Source organism: Camarhynchus parvulus, chromosome 1A (genome assembly GCF_901933205.1).
Source record: "Camarhynchus parvulus chromosome 1A, STF_HiC, whole genome shotgun sequence".
In the NCBI taxonomy this organism is placed as follows: Eukaryota; Metazoa; Chordata; class Aves; order Passeriformes; family Thraupidae; genus Camarhynchus; species Camarhynchus parvulus.
In genome coordinates this window covers 17,557,590-17,580,175 of record NC_044586.1, presented here as the reverse complement: position 1 = coordinate 17,580,175, position 22,586 = coordinate 17,557,590, and the positions used below count along the sequence as shown (strand labels likewise).

Here is a 22,586-nt window from a genome sequence, read left to right as displayed (position 1 = left end):
GCAGCAGGGACCAGCACACACAAGTTCCGGATGGGACCATGGTTTCGTTTTTAAGAGCTGAGCACTGTGGCGCAACTTCCCCTTTGTGTGTTTTGTGCTGCCCTGCATGGGAGACCTCCTAGCCTGGGCTCAGCCCTCACCTCCAGAAATTGCATCCTTACTGCTGGGACAAGGTCTTGGAAGAGCTTCTGGAGAGTTACTGAAGGAGAGAATAGTAAGTCTGGAAAAAGGGGCTCCTTTGGTGCTTTTTTTTTCATAATGAATGTTCTTAACTGGGGGATTTTCTGTGGCTGTGTGTATTGTTCTTACCAAGATAACATCTCTTCTGATACTTATGAGCAAAGATGGCTCCTGAGAAGTCTGGTACTACACAGGGAAGTGAAAATAAGTTTTAAACTGGGTGCACAATCTGCATTCTTTTTTCCCCCTCATTTATTTTTAATTCTGGTTTCCCAAAGGTGGAAATATTACTATTAACATTCCCATTTGTTTTTTTTTCTCCTCCTTCGTGTGATCTACTTGTTTGAGCTAGGCAGAGTGGGGCTTTTGTATTTTCAAACAGGAAATAAAACAGGTGAAAGAGTTTGGTAGCATTGGAAAGTGCCTTGTGAATATTCTATAGCTGATTTGTAAGCCAGAGACCCCCATTAGTGCCTTGTGTGGTGCTTTGGGGATGTCTGGGAGCCAGACCCTGTGAAGGCTCATGGAGGAAAAGTGAACTCTGACCCAACTTGAGAATTAGCTTTTTATCAGTAGATGTGACATGGCAAGTTTGTGCAATAGCCTAGCTCCTGACCTAAGAACAATTCTATTCTTGGCAGCCACTGCAGGTGGCACACAAGAAATCAAACACCCCTTGGGTTTAAAGGAAAGCCTGTACATCCAGGGCATTCTCAGAGAATGAGCATTTCATTCAGAGAATGCCATTTCCTTTGAATAGTCCATAATTAAACATCTATGTTATTTAAAGAGGCTGTAATGAAATGCCTGTACAGTCAGTATTCAAGCAGTTGTCTCTTACAATGTATTCCAAGTACCGATAAAAAAACTTGTGCGGGAGGATGGGGGCTGGAAAACCAGGATGTCAGCCACAGCTCTGAGCAGCAAATTTAACTGATGGGAGGCAGGAGCTGGTTGCAGCAAATACGGAAATTTGTGTGTGAGAATCAACTCTTCTGACCTTTCCTGTTTTTCATTAACCAGTTCACCCAAGCAGGTGTCCCAACCCTGGCATGTTCCATTTTGAGTTGTTCCTGCAGTATGTTATTCTCTGAAAGGCTGTTGCCTGCGACCAAGCCTCACCAATATGCTGCACAGCCACATGAAGGGCTGCTTGTGAATGCTAATTATGAGTAATAAGCAGTGGGTCTATTAAATGCTGGAGAACTGCAGTTCCCAGGCTCTGAAATGCCTGTGGGAAATCAATACTGATAAATGTGAGCTGAAATACAATAAATGATGGGCTCTCATTTGTGTGTTGCTATGTAGGAATAAGATCTTGGATATCTCATAGATAATTCCCAATAAAGGGCCAGCAGTCGTGAAAAAAGCAAGCAGGACTTAGGAGGAGAGGAGCAGAGACCACTGCATGCTGCAGTGCACCCTTCTAAATCGGAGCAGGTCTGGTTCCTAGCACTTCCAAAAGGCTGTGATCATACTGGAGGAAGCTCAGAAAAGAGCACTGAGGATGGGCAGCTGGTTTTCCAGGGAAGGGTAACTGTAGGCTGTCTTTGCTCAGTTTTGGAAAGAGATGGACACAGAGGCTTTGGACTTCTAGGGCAGGAGTGACACGGAGCATTAACACAGTGGTGTGAAAAATGTGGATCAGTTGGTCTTTGCCTGGTGCCTTCAGGAACAGCTGGTGGGTCAGGGAAAGAAACAGGAGATGGGGCTTCAGGTGATGTAGGGCCACACTGCACCTCCTCACTGCTGTGGGCTGAGAGAGACAGACACATGTTCAAGGGGTGAACAGGGAGTTCATGGGGAGCAAATGTATTGACAGCTCCTAGTGACCAGGCCCCCCAGCTTTGCTTTAGGAAGTCTGAACTGCAGACTGTTAAAGTGTTTTTGAGTCTCTATATCCTTGCACTGCTTATATATTTTGGGGTTCTGTTTTTTTCCCTAAGTTACTGAAAGGGGGGGACTGGATACCAGGCAAGTTAATCTTACCCAGGGTAGCAATTTTAACTCTGACTGACACACAGGACTGAGGCCCTAGAGGGTATTATGCTACCTTATTGCAAATTCTGAATTTCAGGCCTTTCCTTACAGGTTTCCAAATTTTAGAGTGGCTTCTGATGTTCAGGTTCCTTGGCCAAAAAGAGCCCGGGGATGCGGCAGGCAACGCAACACTTTGATAGTTGAAGGAAGTAAAAGATACACAAATGGAATACTGCAAAGCTGAGTGAGAATAAGTTGTGGTTTACACAGGCCATTTCTGTTATGGGGAAGCTGGACTTCCCCAAGGCATCACAGCTGTCAGAAACCTAATTTAAAAATAAGTTGTCCTTTGGGTTGCTCTCTGTTAATTAACTTCTCTCAGTTAATTTCATCTGGGCAGTCTTATCTCACACAGTTCGGTTGTTCCTCAGGCACTACATCACTCAATTTCTCCTATCTTTTTTAATCAAGCACCTTTTTACAGATGGCATTCAATTTTGCCTCCACCATAATGAAATTAATTCTCTTGTGACCCTTTCTCCTAGTGCCTTGCTGGCAATTTTGTACCAATTTGTTTTACCAGATTGATGTGCAAAAGCATCCAATTACTATTTTCTACTCATATTCTCTCAGCTTTGGCAAATCTTAAAACACATGTTCATAACATACTGACTGGCCCTTGTAAGAAATATGTGAAAGCCTTCAGAGCAGCACTGTGCTCTTTGGTGTGTAAAGCTATCAAGCAGAGGAAGATCCCTTTGCAGATGTTCTGTGCCACAGCATTTTCAGCAGGTGCCTTGCTCTGGGTGGAGGAAGCACCTCACTTCAGGTACCTGCAGCACCAGCCAGGTGCCTGAAGTGCACTTTAGGAAGTTTCTCTTCCTAAAACTAGGATTAGCCACTCATTTAAATGCTCTGGATTGTTTTTTAAAAGTGCCATTCCCACTCATTTCACAGGAAGAGTTAGGAAACAGGGCTCTCAATGTGGACACCATGGGTAGGGAGTGGAAGAACTCTCCTGCAGGAACCTCTGGAGCATCTCATTTTCTGTTAAAAAAAACACAAAACCAGTCAGCATCCCCTCTCCCTCTCCTACAGTGGCCCAGCAGTAAAAATCTGGTCATGACAACTGCTCTGCTCTGACTGCCAAAGATTTTTGGACTGTTGGGAAGGATGAGTTCTCTTACTCACGCTAGAACTATAGTCCGCTCTAAGTGTCCAGAGCCCTCATCCTCCTGTAATTTCTTTCACCTCTGCAGGCCACAGCATAGTTGCAGTTTGTAATTCTGATTTCTGGCATTTAAATCAGTGTGCATTTAGTTTATGAAGAACGATTTTGCTTCTTGCATGTGTGGAAGGCTGGGCCCAGAGAGCAGCGGGGAATGGAGTCAAATCCAGATGGTGACCAGTCCCAAGCAGTCCCCAGGGCTCAGCTCTGGGGCCACTTCAATGTCTTTATTGATGATCTGGACAAGGGGCCACACCCAGTCAGTTCATGGGCAGCACCCAGCTGGGTGGGAGTGTGGATCTGCTGGAGGGCAGGAAGGCTCTGCAGAGGGATCTGGACAGGCTGGATCCATGGGCCCGGGCCAGTGGTCTGAGGGTCAGCAAGGCCAAGGGCCCGGTCCTGTCTTGGGTCACAGCAACCCCCTGCAGCTCCAGGCTGGGGCAGAGGGGCTGGAAAGCTGGGAAAGGCCCTGGGGGTGCTGGGGACAGCGGCTGCACAGGAGCCAGGTGTGCCCAGGGGGGCAGGAGGCCAATGGCACCTGGGCTGTGCCAGCCATGGTGTGGCAGCAGGGCCAGGGCAGTGACTGTCCCCTGGGCTGGCACTGCTGGGGCCACACCTCAGATCCTGGGGCACTTCTGGGAACCTCAGGACAAGAAATGGACATTGAGGGGCTGGAGTGTGTCCAGAGAAGGGAATGGAGCTGGGGAAGGGTTTGGAGCACCAGGAGGGGCTGAGGGAGCTGGGGGGGCTCAGCCTGGAGAAAAGGAGGCTCAGGGGGGCCCTTCTGGCTCTGCACAACTCCCTGACAGGAGGGGACAGCTGGGGGGGATCAGGCTCTGCTCCCAGGGAACAAGGGACAGGATGAGAAGAAATAGCCTCAAGCTGTGTCAGGGGAGGGTCAGGTTGGACATGAGGGAAAATTTTTGCACTGAAAGGGTGCTTGGGCATTGGAAGGGGCTGCCCAGGGAAGTGTTGGAGTCACCATCCCTGGAAAGATACAAAAGCAATGAAGATGTGGCACTTGGGAACACGGTTTAGTGGTGGGTGAACAGCTGGGGACTCAATGTTCTCAGAGGTTTTTTCCAATTTAACTGATTGTATGACTCTATACTAGAATTTGTAAAAGAGACTATTCAGATGCCAATAGCTGTCCTTTTCTCCCCATATCTGTACCAAGCTGGTCCAAAAAAGGAAGCTGCTTGTATTTAGTAACTTATCTCAGCAATATAACTACTGGGTTCTTGATTTAATACTCCTTAAGTACTGATAATTTTTATATTTTCTAGCATTCATGGTATTTTATATCCATGAATATCTAGAGACTGAAAGCTTGTTTTTCACTTCAGTTGAAACAGGATTTTACTTATCTAATACAGGGAAAATACAACTAGATGTGATTAAAACAAGTTTTAGTTCAGGTCTTCAGGTATTTTTTTCCTATGTTTTGATGATTAACACAAAAAATGAAAATAGTTTTTAACTTCTTTTTCTTTGCACACATTTAAATATATTTTCAGATTTTTTTAAAAGCAGCTAGTGATGAAATAGTAACTGATAAAAAAAAAAAACACCTTTAGTTTGTTTGTTTTCTTAGCACTAATTTGGATCTTTGTCCCTTTACTCATGTTCCGTTCCCCCCCATGTTTTTTACCAGTTTACCAGGAGTGATTAAAGACAATGGATCCAGACTTTTTAAATGCATTTACACAGCCTTCTACACTTGATCGATTCCTAACTGAAGATGTCATCGCTAAAGGTATGTTGTTTATGAACCAGTACAGAAAAAAGGCCAAAGAACCACCTGAAGGGCCAAACAGAAAATGTGCTGTACAAAAGAATTCTGTATTTTTCAGCAGTGATCCCATGGCTGTATCAGAAATGAGTAAGCTCTGTGAGTGTAATTTGGCTGCTGACTCTTTGGGGGCAGATCATGAAGAAGCAAAACAAAGTCCAGCTGGTTCTTTAACTGAAATTTAAGTTTCACACATGTAGATCTGACCAAGTGTGTTTTCCTCTTTCTAGAATTGTCCATCTAGATCCTACTCATTTGAAGTACACTGAAGCATAGTTTCCAACAGCAGGCTTAGTAGTCTGCTGTACCAGTTTCTTGCTCATAAGGAATTAGCTAAAATGAAAAATAAATGCTTCTACATCGGGCAATCAGCCATATTGGGAATATCAAACTGATAGCAGATTTAGCTGCACTTGCTTTAGTCATATCTGATAACTGTGATGGATCTTGTTTGCTTCCTTTCACAGGCGAGAAGAGGAAACTCATAAAACCAACCTCAAGCAACAACCCCAAACTGAAAGAATTGAAATTGGTACCACTTCTTTTACTGCATTGTTTAACCCTCACCTCGAGTTGTGCTAAAGCAAACAAAGAACCTGGTTCATTACCCTCTTTTAGCCCTGTAAATTGCCCAGCCCTCTGACCCCAGTCCCCCACTCTCTACAGATGGGAACGAGCTCTGCTTTTGGCATTTGGGCTTCCCACAAAGGAAGCCAAACTTTTGTTCCAGGACGGCATCAGGGTGGCTGGGTGTCTTGGTTTGGAAAGACAGGAGTCTGCTAAGGAAGGCAGGAGCCTCCCCTGAAATTGAGAATGTAAACCCTCCCCACCCCTCCGAATTGCTACAATTTTAAATTAAGGGGCTCTCAGGCAAAGATATGGGAGCAGGAAATAACAGTTCTTTAATAGGGAAGAAATAAAAAGGATAAAATAAACAATACAGTCCACTGGAAGAACACTGACAGAGTCAGAACCCAACCTGACACCCTGTTGGTCAGGGTGTGGGTGGCAGTCCGATTGAAAATGTGGCTGCAGTCCTCTGAAGTATCAGGTGTGGTTCTGTTGGAGCAAGGGGAATCTGTAGAGAAGGATGTAGTCTTCCTCTGAAGATCCAGGAGGAAAAGGCAGCAGCTGTTCCTCTGGGGAATCTCGTGGAGAACAAAACTGAACTGCAATTTCAGAATCTCGGAGTATATGGGGTAGCAGTGCTTGGCTCCTCCCTCTGGGCGGAGCATCTCACAATGGGATGTTATAGTTCTTATCAGTCATGCACTGATATTCAATAGTCTGTTATCAGCAGAGGTCCCCTCCCGAGGGAGGTGTGAATGTGGTCATTCAAAGAGAGAGATAAGGCAAACTGCTCACTTGACAAGGTAATCAGCCATACAGATGGTAATGGAAAACATCTTGCATGCAATCTTCAACACTGGGGCCATACAGGCTCAAGCTTCCAATGCAGTGAGCACTGCTGGGTGTGGAGTGCAGATACAAACCTGAGTGGCTTCTGATGTGACACGTCTCCTAACCTGGGCTGTGTGGGTGAGCCACACCAGAAGCACCCACTTGCTCTTTCATTGTGATGGTAACATAGCAGCTACAAGAATCCAGGGATTCTTGGGAATCTTGGGATCTCAAGCAGAAATGTCAGCATTTGCTGTGACTAAAGAGAGATATGGTGCAGGTTTGCTGCACTGATCCCATGTTAACTTTTAGAAGTGCTCTACTGATTTGCAGCAGCCTTCACCAGCAGCTGGCTCAGCTGGCAAGGTTAGCAGAGAGCAGAGGGGAATGGGATGAAGAGTATGCAAGTCACCAGGAATTCAGGATGAAAGCTTTCAGGCCCTTGTACAGTGCGTTACCTTCTTGAGGTAACTGTGAAGGATGAGTCCTATTCCACAGGCAAGTACTTTATTTCCATCTAATTTTGAAAGTCTCCCCAGTGAGTTCAATCACTGTTTCAATTTCTCTAATGACACAGTCCACATAATAAAACTTCCTGGAAGAAAAATGGCATGTGTCTTATGCACTCCTTGCATTATAGAGGTGCTGAAATTGTTATAAATATTATGAAAAGCAGCTTAAGATATGTGCTGTAGTTTGTATTTTGTAGCATTTGTAAGCATGTAGGTAGGTGTGTTTCTATATTAGGTATGTATGCACATTTGATCAAAAACTTTTGATTTTGTGTCAGGTTTTCATGATGTTGTTATACCAAAGGGAAAGTCTGAAAAGTGGTGCTGCAAAATGCAATTATGTTGTCTACAGAAAGACTGGATTTGTTATTTTGAGATTGCCAAAAATGAAGAGTTTTCTTCAGTTACGAAAATTTCTGTGATCTTCAGTGCTTAATCCATTTCCTGTCAGAAATTCCTGAAATGATATTCATCACTGTCTCATGTCTTTTCTTTGGGTGATGAGGAGATGGAAATTGTGTCCTGAGGGAGACAAAGTCCTCTGGGTTTCCATCAGTGCCCCTTGATTGCCTTCCTAATCTGAAGATTTGATGGCTTCTCTAGAGAAACATTCGGGATGGAGACAGGGACAGGGAGGAATTTTCAAGAGAAGAACAAGGGAAGCAAAGAAACTCACTGGGGAGAGAGACTTTCACTGCATTTTCATTTTGAGGTGGCTTTGGAGAAGTGAGAAATATGAAATGGCTCCCTGTAGTTGCTATAAATATCCAGCTGCATGTAAAATAGAAGATGGTTAAATTTGGAAGCCAGCAGCAAACTTCACAAAGTATTCCTTTTCTCCTTTCCCTGTTTGCTCATTTGTAGACAGAAGGATCTGCTCTATAGCTGAGTGGGGCCCCCACAACTGGGAAGAAAGCAGAACTGTGTGAGCTGCAGGCTGTGGATGTGGCTGGGAGAGCAGAGGAGGGATGCCATAGGGCTGCTTAGCAGTGCTTGCTGCTTTTCTGACTTTCCTCTGGCTGGACTCTTGTGTTCAGGGTTCTGCTCTACCCCTCCCACCTCCGAAGTGTCACCAAGCACCAGCTGAAGAGCACAGCTTTCTGCTCTTGTTACTTCTTAGCTGAGGATGCCTTTTACAGTTTGACAGCTTCCCAGTTCAGGCTTTTTTATTTCTTGCGCAGTTTCAAGCTTCTCAGAGACTTTTCAAACCGCTGTTACATTTTTGTTAATGTTGGCGAGCTTACAGGAATCTGGTACAAATTTTCTCCTCTGTTTACAGCAAGTGAGAAGGATATTATCCACTCCAGACACTCACTCATAACAATCACAGCAATAAAAGCAATACCCTTCCCTCTCACAAGAGGGATGCTCATGTTGGCAGCCAGCTGGGGCTACTGCTTTTCTGTTCTGCTTCACCAGGTCATATTCCCTTTCCCTCAACACATGTGAATAAAACACATGCTTGGAGAAGCACTGAGGAACTGCTTTGTTCTGCCATCTAGAAGCACATGTGGTTCCTCTCCTTTTGTAGCCAGACCTTGGCTTCCTGAGCAGCTTCCCCTTTGCAAAGGCAGGAAGGATATTGGAAGGCCAGTGGGAGGACTGCCGTGTAAGAAAGTTCCAAGGAGGTATTTGGGGATTGAGTGGTACAATATTGCAGAAAGAAAAAGAAAACAAAACCAGGAGATGAGAGGAAGGAGTGCTAATAGTGTGGATAAGTACAAGAAACTACCCACAGAATGAGCCAAGCCTCTTTTCTTACAAACTTCTGCCTGGCAGTTGAATTTGTGTGAATTCTGTGATGTGGGATGAAGGCAGTGAATGGGAAGTGTACTGTGCAGCCTTTTCCCTGGTGGAAGTGGGAAGAGTGTCTCTTTCCCGAGCTGTATAACATGATTCCTTGGACTATAAGTAGCGAGATGTCTGTCTCACTTGATAATTAGGAAAAACTAACCCTTTAGAAAACAACCAAAAAGCACAAAGGAAGTGGAGATTGAAAGCAAACCAAGATCTGAGATAAGGGACTGAAAAGAGAGGTGAAACAGAATATAGCACCGAGTGCCGTGCTGTCTGAACAACAGGATTATAATTGCTTTGTTTTCCCCTGCAGTTCTTGATTGAGTGGATCAACAGAACTCTGAAAGAGGAACACATAGTCGTTAAAAGTCTGGAGGAAGACCTGTATGATGGGCTGGTACTTCATCATCTCCTGGGTGAGCTGGTCTTTTGAGTTTAGCTCTTGCAGACATCTCATGGAGGAGCTTTCCAATCAGAGAATAAACCTCAGGAATCACAGTAGCAGGGACCTGTCATCACTTCTCAGTGCACTGAGGACCAGCTGTGATAATCACAATTCTGAACAAATTCCCACTATTGTTTCACATGGTTATTTTACTTCTAAGAAATTCTTAATACCTGCTAGTTGACATAATGAAAAAGTTAGCTATAAAGTGTGAAATTCAGCACTTCTGAAATGAAGGAGGAACACAAACCAGGAACATAAACTAGGGACACAAAGGTGGCTTGTGGTGCTACCAGAAACATTGGATGGAATCAGCACGGCAATATATGTTTTCTTGCATTAAAAAAAAAAAATAAATTAAAAGCTGGGTCCAAAGTACTGTTCTGGTTCTGGAACTGGTAAAATCTGAGAGGCTTTTGGCACTATGTGGTGCTTGTATAAAGATGTGGCCTCCTGGAGCAGCCTGTTACCTATTTCTCCATCTCTCCTGTCCCTACTATATTTTTCTTTCCCTTTTCACTCTCCTTTGGGATGTCTTTTAAATCTCCTCTCCACCAGGGCTGAGAGCAGCAGCATGAGCAGGACTGGCTGATTTTTCATAGTTTACTTGCCTGAGCAATGAACTTCTATATATGAATTGATATCGACTTTGTACATTATCTACAGAAAAGATTCACTCCTTGGATTTCTGTAGAAGAAATGGAAAGAGCTAGGGCTGGGGGATGATGCTACAAGGAGTGACTTGAGTCCTCTCCCTTTTGCAGAGCTCTTAAATGATACTGAACATGAAAAACAAGAGTTTGTGTGCTCCACTGTCATTTTATGTTTCTAATTATTTTCTTTTTCCCTACAATGATGTTAAAATACATCCTTCTTCTTCCTATGGATCCTCTGTAAAAGAAAACTTAGGATCTCCCAAGCTGGATGTTGAGAAGATTGCATTAACAGAAAAAAAACAGCGAAAGAAACTCTCAGCGATTCTGGAAGTCGTGGCCAAGTGTTTGCAACTGGAAGAAAGTCAGCTGAAATGGAGTGTGGAATGTAGGTGCAGAAGTGAAATTGAAGAAAAATTATCCATCACAGGCTTCTTGTGCTATAAGGCTGCTGTGAGGCAATGTGTTGCCAGAACAGCAATTAAACAACCTGTTTTCAATTACTAGTTGAATCAAAAGTGAGACAGAAATATCTGACCTGCCTGGGTCTGCCTCCTCTAAGTGTGTGGCATGTGAATCACTTAAGAGCCCTCAGCATCCCTGTATATCTCACTTTTAAGCTGTGCTATTGCTAAATTTTGATATTATACAAACTGCAATCTGGTGTCCCACCGGTGTTATGGCCCTCCATGACTTTGGGGTTCTCTGCACAAGGGAGAATTCATGATGTTGGAGGGAAGTTCACATGTTTTGCACACTGAGCATTGTTTTCTTCCTTTATAGCTATCTTGGCAAAGGACTTACTGAGCACACTGCATCTTCTTGTTGCAATAGCAAAGCACTTTGAACCCACCCTGGCTCTGCCTCCAAATGTTCAAGTGGAGACAATCACCATCGAGGTATTTGTAGTTTCAGTATTTGTTACAGTAGATCCCAGAGCCCTTTCACAAGGCTAACCTGCTTAGAATTAGAAGAAATGTGTGGCAGCTGTGAAAGAGCTACTCGTATTTTCTGTGAACCACACCTTTCAATTTCTGAGTTTGTTGGATTAGATTGAGTATTCAGTTTGGATACTCTGTCTTTAAAAGGGGAAAAGCACTATGCTGTTTTTCTTCCTCAGCCAAACAAGGGAATGGTCAAAACTGAAAGCAGATGTTGATCTCTGTAAAGAAGAAAATGAAGAAATTCTGCTGTTACTGTCTCTAAATATTTTAAAATAGAAGATTGTATTAATAAATAATTAAGTATTTTTAATGCTGAATATTTATTTCTTTAGGTGATGGGAGGTTTTACTCCCTTTCTGTTAGGGTAACATTTTGGTATTTTTCTCTACAAGCAGATATCTACATATTTTCTTCCTCTACTTTGTTTCTTAAAGTCTGTTCTGAGACTGTAGGAGAAGATTTATTTATTATATTTTTATTTATTTATCAATTTTATTATTATATTTATAATATGTATTTATTTTATATTTATTTACAATAAATATATTTAAATATTTATAATTGCAAAAATTAGCACCACCAGTGTATGTAAACACAGAATGTTTTCCACTGCATGAAAGGGAAGAGCAGCAAACACCAAGGACCTCCTCTGATGAGGAAGTAAGAGATTTCCTGTTTGAGACTGAAGAGAGCAGAAGGAAGCAGAAATCTCTCAAAGTATCTGTACTAATTGTACTGGAGTTATTGACTAAGTGCCCTCTGATAATCATTTAGGGCAGCAAACAGGTCATGAAAGCTTGTTTATGGAATATGTTTTGTGTGACAAACCCAACACTGTTTACTGTCCTTTCAACAGACCACCTCTGGAGGATTAAAGACATCAAATGCGGTGGAATATATCACAGAAAACAAGTAAGAGGGGACATATCTGTTTTTTACACCGTCAGTTAGAAAAGAAACATTGTGGGTGTGTTCTCTCTTGAAAAAAGTAGCTGGGATCGTGATGATGAAAAAGGTGTAAGCCCAGGCAGGTAAATGCATGTGAGCTGTTTCTCTGATTTCTTCTCTTTTTTTAATTCCTCTCTTCCCGTTTGGCACTATGGTGCAATACCTTTATTTATTCTATATATATAAAACAATATGTATGATTATTCCTTAAACTTAGCATTTGTTATTGCCATGGAATCTCATAGCAAATATAGTAATAAAATTTCAGTACTGTAAATTTACCTGTGCCAGACTAAACTGGAAATTTTCTAAAGCCACAAAAGTTTAAATCTACTTTAAATTTGCTGCTGGTTTTTTTATAAATAAAGAGAAAGGAGGCAGTTATTTTCTTATTTTACTGCGAAAGAAATGTTTTAGCTTGCTGAGTGTGTGAGGTACTGCCATTATTAAAGGAGTATAGTTGGATACCATTTATATACCAAAAAAACATGCACATCATTCTAAGAACTGTAAACAGATTTTCCTACTATCATTTTTTATATGCCAAAACATCTTCAAGCTCTAATATGATGAGCAGCTTTTTGGAACAGATATTGAGGATTGTGCTTGTAAAATAAATGTTCATTGGTGTGTGGGCCAGTTAAAATATAATATGTTTTCAAGACCCTACACAGATATACAATCTACTTAAAAATGTGTGTTGGAAAGTCACTCTGAAATAAAGTTAATGCCACTTTGAACTCTATCTCCTGCTTTACAGAATAGCAGATAAGCAAAGCTTAAAAATAAGATCAGGTCTGCTGAATCATTTTTCTAATTCTTGCTTTTTATTGCACTTCCAGAAAGAATATAGAAGCGCAGTCAAGTAAGTGCTGGCATTGCCAAGTTCAGTGTTTTGTTATGTGCTTTTATACACCATGTCCTGATTCATTTTTACCCCATGATAAAATCAGTATGCTCCCACTGAACTTAATGGAGATTCATGGATTTTTCCTCGTGTTTTTCTCCAAATGTCTTCTGTTACTGCCTGTTCATACCAACAGAATACAGCTTGGAAAATGGGTGGTCACTTTGCCTGGGCTACAGGCATCAGATGGGAGGGGAGACAGGGCAGGAAGGTGGGTTGATGATCTAAAAAAGAAACCTGGCTGGAGGCAAAATGCCAGCTTGGATTTGTGCATGGACCATGTTCACTGTTGGAACTATTTATAAAGGCTTCAGAACTGTGTTTCTCATTGCTACCGGTTTTTGTACTTTCCTTCCCACAGTTTTCAAATGAGATTTTGAAATCCACTGGTACTGGGTCGTGGATGGCAGCTCAGTCAAACATCCCCAGAGCTTTTACCCTTAGGGATTTTGAGGGCTAGGAAACACTCGAGGTGAAAAATGTCCCCGTGGGCAAAGCCTGCAGAAGATCTGGGCACTGCTCCGGGTTCAGTGGCAGCTGCTCTTCCCTGCTGCAAAGGAGCACACTGTGCCCATAGAGAACCAAGTCAACCGTTTGAATTCTCTTCTGTGTCCTTTATTTTGGCATTTTCATCCTTTGCAGAGGTGCAAACAATATAATTTAATATCTATTTATCACTTATTCCACTGAGTGTTCTATAGTGTGGCCTGAAATTGTGAAAAAAACTCCAACTCTCACCCCCTGCCCCAAGCAAAAAAAAAAAAAAAAAATAAAATTAGAAAAAAAAAAGGAAGAAAAAACCCCAACCCATAATTAGGTGTTTCTTGTAGTGGGCTGATTCTGCTGGGAAAAGAAATCTGCAATTCACTCTTCAAGATGCTCTCACTCTATTTTTGACACAGCTTTCTTAGCAAAGAGAGAAATCCCAAAGCGTGGCTCCAGAAGAGGGCTCTCTCTGATTTGTTTGATGGATTCACCTATTCCCTGGCATTGCTCCCGCAGCAACCCGCAGAACAGAGAAACCAGAGGAATCCCTTTCACCAAGGAGGCTGCTCTGTCACTATCTTTTGGGAGGAATTTCCCTTCAGCAAAGCTGCCTCTGCTTTCCTGTGCTGTAGAAGATGGTTCTCCATTTAACTGAGCTGCCAGAGTGCCTCTCCTTGCTCAGGCTGTTTCAGATATTTTGCTTATGCTTGAACCAGAGCTGGGTTGTGGCTGGGTGAGGAGATGGATCCTGCTTTTGCTGCACCTGGACAGAAAGGGGAGGTGAGAGTGGCACTGGGATAGATCTCATTTCCTTGGAAGTTTTAGACTCCTGCTAGTTCTCTGGCACAGCTCTGCTGGCACCACCTCCTCACCCACTTTAAACTGGGTGGCAGAACTGGCCATTTTTGAGGTCTCTGAGTTTTCAGAGGAAGGGCAGAGTCTCTGTATCTTGCTTGTGGTTTTTTGAAGGAAGGAGGATTGGTATTTTTCTGCAAATTTCGTGTAACTGACATTTCTGTTTGAGGAGAGCAGTAAAACACACAGCTCTTCTGCTCCCTGCATTTTATCCCAGAAGTTCAGGTTAAAAAAAACACCAAAGTGAAAAGAAATAAACCATAGTATTGTGAAACTTAGCCAGTGTTCAGACTGGTGGCAGCACAAACTGAGAACCTCTGCAGGTGAAAATTACAGAGCTGAATGAAGTAAATTGTTTCCTCTGATGTGGTCAGGCTGAAGGGAAGCCTGCCATCCTGTCCTCTGATAAATATAAAAGCAGCATCTTTCTCTGCCTCCCTGCTACTCTTTTCCTCCTTGGATTGTAAGTTGCAAATACCTTTCTCCTTCTGTAGCCACATTAAAGCTCTGATCTCTCACTTATTAAAAATGAAACCAATTAATGTTGTTTTGATACAGAAGATGATGCCTTTGATGAATTATTTGGCTGTGATCCAGATAAACTGGATGCTGTAAAAAAGGTAATTTACTTTTTTAGTAGACATCAAAATCTGTTAGGCTGAGCTTAAATACTAGAAAAGTCTAGAAAAGTTATTTTTTCCTTTCCCCCTTTCTTCCTTTTTTTTCTTTAGGCACTTTTGCAATTTGTTGACCAGCATGTTGGAAAATTAGGATTAAATGTGGAAGACATCGAATCTCAGGTAGCGTGCTCCAAGCTGCGTGGTACCCATGTTTTGTCAGCCATTTGGGTGTTTCCTCTCCCCATTAGGAATTCTCTTTTTTATTACAGTAAATTTGAAATTTGGCAACATAATGATTTCCAGGTTTAGGTTAAGATATCAAGCTTTGGTCTCTGAAGTTTCTGAAGCTAATAATTAATGCAAAAATAAAGACTTTGTGTTGAATGCTGCCCTTTGTAATGCTACAGGGAGTAATTTTCAGTCTGCCCAGCTCCTAAGGGTGCTCTCTCTGTCAGGATGGAAATAAAGGTGTCCAGAACATTAAAACAGAAATCAAGTTGACTGTTGTATTTAGTGATTGTTGATGTTGCATTTGCTTCATGGTATGAAGGCCTTATTTTCATGACATTTCAAAGTCTCATCATTGACTGTAGAGCTTCTTTAGAGTATGAAATTGCAAGAGAATTTGGGCTGAGCACTCTGGGCTCTGGTGAACAGGTGCTCTTCTGAATTTTTCCAGTGGGCAACTGTAAGAAAAGAAGGTTTTCAAGTGTTTTATCATACCTAACTAGGCACAACTTTCTATTATTTATAGTTATGTATTTGTGCTCATCTGAAGTGTTTTCCTATTTGGAATTGTTTGTTTTAATAGCTGTTCTTTTACAAGGTTGTATTTTCACAAATATGAATTTGGGAGCCTTACCTAACTAAATACGAAGTTCACTGTGGAAGAGGTGGAGGGAGCTGGGTCATTAGACTGTCTGCTTGCCTGAGTAACATTTAAATTCCTTTGTTGCTAGAATGGCATTTACTGGAATAGCTTACTAAAGGCAAATAATTTTCAGGTAATTCTTATCTAGTTTTCAGATGGGGTTATCTTACTTCTCCTAATCGGACAACTAGAGGGCTACTTTCTGAATTTAAGGAATTTCTTCCTGACTCCGGCCAGCACCATGGAAATGGTAGGTTTTTCTGTAATTATGTACAGCTTGAGCCATAAAACTGTGTGTTCTGCCTCTTGCTTGCACTGCTGCTGCTGTGTATGAAGTCCCATGCCCACAGTGTTTGCAGGAGGGGGATTTGGGGCAGTGCCAACACAGGCACTCAGTGCTGCCAAAATATCTCAGAACAGGTCGGTGTCCTCTTCAAAATTAGCTTCTCATGGGAGGCAAACACCTGTTACTTGCACTTGTTTGGCACTGGCCATGCTTCTGCAGCCTTCTGGCGAAATCCAGGGCTCTGTGTGCTGGGAAATGGGTGTGTTGTCTTCTACCAGTCTGTGCTGCAAACAGGATTTGAAGAAGATGACACGTCTTGCATAGCAGAAATGGATTCCTGTGAGTCCCTTTATGCTGCCCTAAAAATATACCTTAATCAAGACATGGCCAGAACATTTTGAAGGCCCCTTCTGTGTTTGGGTAACTCTTGAGAGTTTACATCCTTTCCTCTCCCAAGGCTGGGGGCTGTAATATACTCAGCCAGACCTGCTTGGCACCTTTTTCCACCTCTACCAGGCAGATTTCATCTGTGCTTTAAAAGTAAAAGCTGTCACCAGCCAGAAGGAAGTGTGTGCTGGGCTGCCTCCTCCACAGGTCTGGAATGTTGATATATTTTGAGATATTTGAGGTATTTTCAGATTGTCTCTGGTAAGGGTAGGCTTTTATTCACTTGGGTCTCTGAGTAGCTCTGAAAATCTTGAAACTGTAGCTATTTTTCCTGTTTTGTGCTCAAATCTCTGGAAGTGAAATGTGCCAGATCTTTTTTGCTTGAGAGCTGCCAGAGAAGAAAATCTCTCCTCAGGCATGGTTTGCATTACGGCTTCCCCGCACAGATGAAGCTTTCATCCTTTCCCCAACCTTGGCACAGTTAATGCCCCTGGGCAATATTTATTCGTACCGAAAATTCTCAGAGGTTCTATATTAACAAATAAATATTCCCATGGAGCTTTTAATCAGAAAGTTTAAAAGCACAATTGTTTGACACCTAGGTTCAAATGTTGTCAAAATTTTATTGCTGTCAGTTGGTAACTGTTCAAAGTATTAGGAAAAAAATGTGGGTTTTTTTTGGTTTTTTTGTTTGTTTTTTTTGTTTGTTTTTTTAAATCCAAGAACAGGGAAAATATATTTTGAAGTGTCTAATCAGACATAATCAAAGCATTTCCTTAGAGTTGTTTTTCTTTCCTTTCTCTTCCACTCAGTTTTCAAAATTGTTTGGTCTGTTCCCATTGAGTTGGACAGAAATTTTTAACATTTCCATTAGCTTTATTCAGAGGAAGTCACTGAATATTTTATTATTTAAAAATTCATAAATAACCATTTTCCTTTTGGTTCAGCCCTATTCTAGCCCCACAGATGTCTTTCTGGAAATGAGATAGCTCTGGTACAAATCAAAGCTCAGACTTCCTAGTTCCTACCCTGCCCATCACTGGCATCAGAGAAGAATAGAATGGGGTTGGGTACTACTTCAGTACAATAATTTCATTTTAGCAAAGGACTGGACTTGCTGTTGAACAGTTTGCCAAAGTGGTATTTCCAATTTGTTTCTCCTCTGATGCTCATTACAAAATGAAAAGTGAGATGACAACTAAAAATATCGATAAACCATAGTCCAGCTGTCATTTGTATACAAAACATGTCTTTCAATTCCCCTGTGCTTTCTAACTCCCTGTTATTTTAGACATTAATTGGTGCAGTAAAGTATAAAGACGTAGCCTCTGCTGGGATTTAAAAGATCTCATTTGTTGTTGGAATGGTGACAACCACATGCACTGTCGGGATCAGTGTGGTGCATCCACCTTACAGATCCTTTTAACCAAAACAATTTCATAACAGAAATTTAGGACGTGATCAATTTTGAGGTGCAAGAAGCTAACACTGCACATGGGCAGGTTTGCTGCAGGGTTTTTTTGGGGTCTTTATTGCTAAAAAAGGCATTTACAAGTAACTGTAAAGAAATGCAGCTCTGGGTGCTCGTGAGTGTAGAAAGGTGTGTGTTTTCTGAGACAAAGAATACAATCACAAAATAGTTCAGGCTGAAACTAGGGGTGATATCTGTGCAGTCATGAGATGAAGATTATGATGATGATGGAGGGCTTGTGTGCTTGTCAAAACTGTGTGAATTTGGTTCTTTTGCCAAAACAAGCCCAGAGCTGAAACACCCCAGATGTCCCGGCTGCTGTCCAGTTGTAAATTCTAGAAAACTGTCCAGCTCTTTTGAGTCAGAAAGCACAGCTGGAAAAAGCACCTTATTTTTAAGGCTTCCCTTTCTTGGGGAATTATTGGTATTTCTGTCTGAAGATGCTTTTTGAAATGCACATGTTGCCATTCCTTGAAAATCCCCGATGTATTATAGAGAGGGAAATGTGCCCTTTTTGCCTGTGCTGGTTCACTAAGGAAACATTTGATTTATTCATTCCAATCAGCAAATTGTGTAGAACTGCATGGTCTTAAGCTCTCCTGTCTGCTGACTATCAGAGGAAGGACACAAACCTGAATCCAAACAGGCAGCCTCAGTTATTTGTAAACCAGAGAACCAGGTGAAACATAAATCTGTTGCTTCACTTCAGAGCACAGGGGTTTTGCCTGGCTTATGCAGGGGGGAGTCCTGTGCTAATTGTCACAACATAACAGGGAACAGCAGCTTCCCAAAGGATAAATTGCCCAGATTGCCCAGTAGCTCAGGGAAGGCAGGAAGAGACCATTTGAAGTTCATTCAGGTCTTGTTACTCCTTTAGAGGAATGGAATTTGCTAATTACCAGCCAAGTACACAACTAGCCTTAAGCTGTTAGAAGGCGATATTACTTTAAAAAATAATCGATTACAACTACTTCTTATGTGTGTGATGCTGCTTTTATGTGGGGAAGGGAGAGAAAGAAGCAGTGAGGAAAAATGAGAAAAAGCCCCTCAGCCTTCATTCATAGACGGGGGCTTAATTTCTGATGAGTGTTATTAAGGATATCATCACTACTATTAATGTGAATAGACATTTTAGAAGTACAGCAGGAACTTGTAGCTAACAATCATAACTGATCTTTGCAATTCTGAAGGAAATATAGAGAACTTTTCCCTTTTCATTTGTTCCAAGTGTGGTAAGCATATAAGCATGCTTAAAAATACCCAGAAATATACCCCATGCATCCATTAGATCCAGTTAGGAATCTAGCCTGTTTTCCCCATGAACACAAGTCTTTTACATGCAAGATCTATTTTTAAATAAATGGTTTCTTCTGCCCACCTCATGGGATATGTTTTGCTGGAAATGGATTTTACATCTAATTTTATATGATAATTGGTAAAAATTCTGAAGAGCGCTTCATCAAAACTAAGGAGAGGAATATGAATACATATTTATGAATCAGTTCTTCAGCTACTAGAGAAATACTTTTAAAACCTTTTGTTGGTTAGAAAATATTGTCAGATATATTAATATCTCTCTCTCTCTCCAACAGCTCCAAAATGTTAACCTGGCACTGGATTTGCTAGCAGAGGGAGGACTTCTGAATTTTCCTGTGAACTCTGAAGGTGAGTCATAACATGCAAACTTACCTGGAATAGAACTGCTAACATCCCAGCTTAGCAAAACTTCAGGTAATTGCAGGAAGCAGGTTCTGGAAATGACACTGGCACATTTCCTTATATGGCTGCCCTACAGCTCCGAAAGACCTTTTTTTAAAAAAATCATTATTTCTATACTAAAAAAGTTGGGTTGTTATAAGTTTAGTAACTTTACACTAAACTTCAACTGTTTAGTAATTCAGTATTTGTTAAAATTTAAACCAGTGACAGCTCCTAGGGAAATTACAGCAGCTGAGCTGGAAGCAAAGCTATTTTCCTGTCTCATAAAAACTTTCAGTGCATTAAAAGCAAGCTTGTTTCTGTGGGAAGATACCTTGAAGAATTTCTCTGGAAAATCAGAAACACTGATCACTCTAGTCAAACTCAGAAGAGTGGTGGGTCAGTTTCCTGAATATGAAAGTCACAGTTTTTTAGTGGCTGTTATGCTTGGTTAAGACTTGGGAGCTGAATCTTGATCTCCTTCATTCAAGTGAATGCTTCCATCACTGAATCAATGTACCTGCATGCTCCTCTTTCTTTCTCCACCAAAAAAACAAGCAAACAAGCTACATTTGGATGAGTCCAGTTTTCCAATTAAAATACTCCACAGAAAAATTTGGTGACAGCTCTTGATGGGAGGAGGGATGTGGTTAATTAATGGGTTGCGAAGTCTGACCTCTTGCAGGGCACATCTCTGCATTCCTCTACAAGCTTGTTGCTGAAAAAGGAAGTCAAATCTTTATTAAAAATAGCAAGTAGTATTCCAGTTCTAGCTCCAGTTAGTTATTTGTGAGTGGGTGCATGTGTTGGGTAGATAACACATGGTATCATGGAGAGGGAAGGAGAGGATTTAGGGCTTCCTTTGTTTTTCCTTTTGTTCTCTCTTCCCACTACTGCTTTGGTGATGTCAGCAGTTTGCATGCTGGGCATTCACAAACTGTGGGCTTTTTGCTGTGCTGCACAGAGCTAGGAGCCTGGAAAGCTAAAGAGCTTTTATTTATGTTAACATTAACAGAGTAATGGGTGTGGGCTCAGGTCTCCATGCTGAGATCCGCTTTTTGTGTGAAAAGAAATAAATCTTTTTTCTTCCTCCCCTTTGGCTTTCCTTCCTCCCCTATGGCTGTTCTGCACTGCCTCAAACACAGAGCTGATCAGTATAAGAAATACTGGTGCCAGCATCCTCAAGTCCTTTACCTTCACCGTGGAAATCCTCAGCTAGTGAGTGAATTTAATATTATTTAGGAGTCATTGCTAGAGCTACACTATTTAGACTCTAAAAGGATCTAGTTTTGCTAGTGTTTCTTTGTTGGTCTTTCTCCTAGTGATTTACAGTACCAGAAGAAGAACAGAAACCCCTCTGAATCCATTACCCTCTTCCACTGAGATTTTAAAATAAAAGAGCAGTTTATATAGCCAAGAAGAAAGAAGCTGAAAACTAAATGAAAAAAAACTCAAAACAATAGAAACAAAACAAAACCAAAAATCCAATAAAAAACAATGCATCAAATGGCAGCAAAACATGATGGAAATACTACAACAAAAAATAAAGTGTCAACAAAAAAAGTGTACAACAAAAAAATAATGATTCCTGACACAGAATAATCATAAAAACCTCAAGATATAAAGCCCTATTAAATTATTTACTCTGCTCTTTGCTAGTGAATTTCTTCCTCTGCATTATTTGCCCTTATTTGTCTTCCAGCAATAGAAGTCCCTTTTCTTCATGTTAATTTAATAAATTATTAGTTTCTATCTCTGTAGTTCCTATTTTGCTTCCTGTTGCAATTCAATTTTCCAAGTTCACGTTATATCTGGGGAAATGTGGGAGACTGTCTTTGGCAGGTGCAGTCTCATCCTGTTCCAGGGATTGCTAATACTTCCCATCTGGTTTTGTTGTCTCTGGTTTGTGTATCCACAGATATTGTGAACGGAGATACGAAGGCTATAATGCGAGTTCTGTATTGCTTGTATTCCAAATACAGAACCAAAGAAGCATGAAGAACAAGGCCAAGAGCTTGAGCTGCCCTTTTTTTGGTGTTTTTGATTTTTTTTTTTTGGTTTTTTTTTTTTTTTTTTTTTTGGGGTTTTTTTTGGTTTTTTTTTGTTTTGTCCCTTGCAGACCATGGTATGGTTTTTGGATTCCCAGCTCTGTTTGCCACTGCTTCTGGGCATGCACTGGTGTTTGACACTTGCTGCGTTAACACTGTATAGCAAATATGTTGTTCATGCAAGGTTTCACATACACAGCCTGAGCAACTGTAAATGTGTTTCCATAGCTGGTGTTATTCTAGGGCTGTAGCTCTTATTCCAGATCCTGCCTTCTGTATTCTCTGAGCCCTCCCAATGCTGCAAAGAAATTAAATGTGTGTTTTTTCTGGGCCCTGTGTTCTTCGCTCCTGAAGGTGACTTTGAAAGTTGCTGCATCCTCCCCATTTTCCTGCTTTGGGAAGTCATTTGGAAAACTAGAGATGAGAAAGACCCACCAGAGTGGGAGGGCTGAGACACACCTCAAGTCCAAAACCTGCTTTAGAGAGGCGGCCAGTGCTGTCAGACAAGAGGATATGAATGGGATGCCAAATGAATAGATAGCAAAAATGAAATGTGAACTTACCAAGTGTTTTATAAATGTTTCAGTGCTCATTTGCTTGAATATGGAAAAGGCACTCAGCACAATATGCTGGTGTGAAACTGTGCAGGAACAGGGGGTTCTCCTGCACAGCTGTAGAAGGATGCCCTTATTTCCTTGCTAAGCCAGTGCCAAATCATGGCCAGCTCCAATTGCAGCCCTGACACCAACTCTGGCTAGTAGGGATGCCAATCCATGTCTAGCATGTTGTGAGAGGGAGTCACATCTGCACTTTGTCTCCAGTAAAAGGTGGGCAGATGCTGGCTGAGCTCTGCAGCTGGTGGAGGCCACTATGGGTGGGAGCAGTGAATTCAGCTTCCCAGTGCCTCTGACAGCTGAGACATCTCAAACTCGTCAGGCTCTCCTAGGTGAATTTGTCCAGCCTCCATCCCCCGCCTCCCAGCAGTTTTCTCTGGGTGCACACAATTTATTAATGATCACCCTCAGTCTTTCTTGGGGGATTTAAATCAGAACTCCTTTCAAAGCCTCCATCTATTCT

The 22,586-nt window shown here is 41.7% G+C and overlaps 1 protein-coding gene across 1 annotated transcript; it reads left to right on the top strand.

The window, feature by feature from the left end:
- The first annotated feature begins 32 nt into the window (after nt 1–32).
- Nucleotides 33–21,504, top strand: PARVG (parvin gamma). The gene is made up of 13 exons (XM_030960383.1): nt 33–214; nt 5,043–5,144; nt 5,648–5,712; nt 9,204–9,306; nt 10,236–10,376; nt 10,772–10,887; nt 11,789–11,844; nt 12,723–12,745; nt 14,687–14,748; nt 14,860–14,928; nt 15,768–15,869; nt 19,356–19,428; nt 21,380–21,504. Exons 2-13 carry the CDS (start codon nt 5,066–5,068, stop codon nt 21,457–21,459), a joined length of 969 nt encoding a protein of 322 aa, XP_030816243.1. The 5' UTR covers nt 33–214; nt 5,043–5,065; the 3' UTR covers nt 21,460–21,504.
- The last annotated feature ends 1,082 nt before the right edge of the window (nt 21,505–22,586 follow it).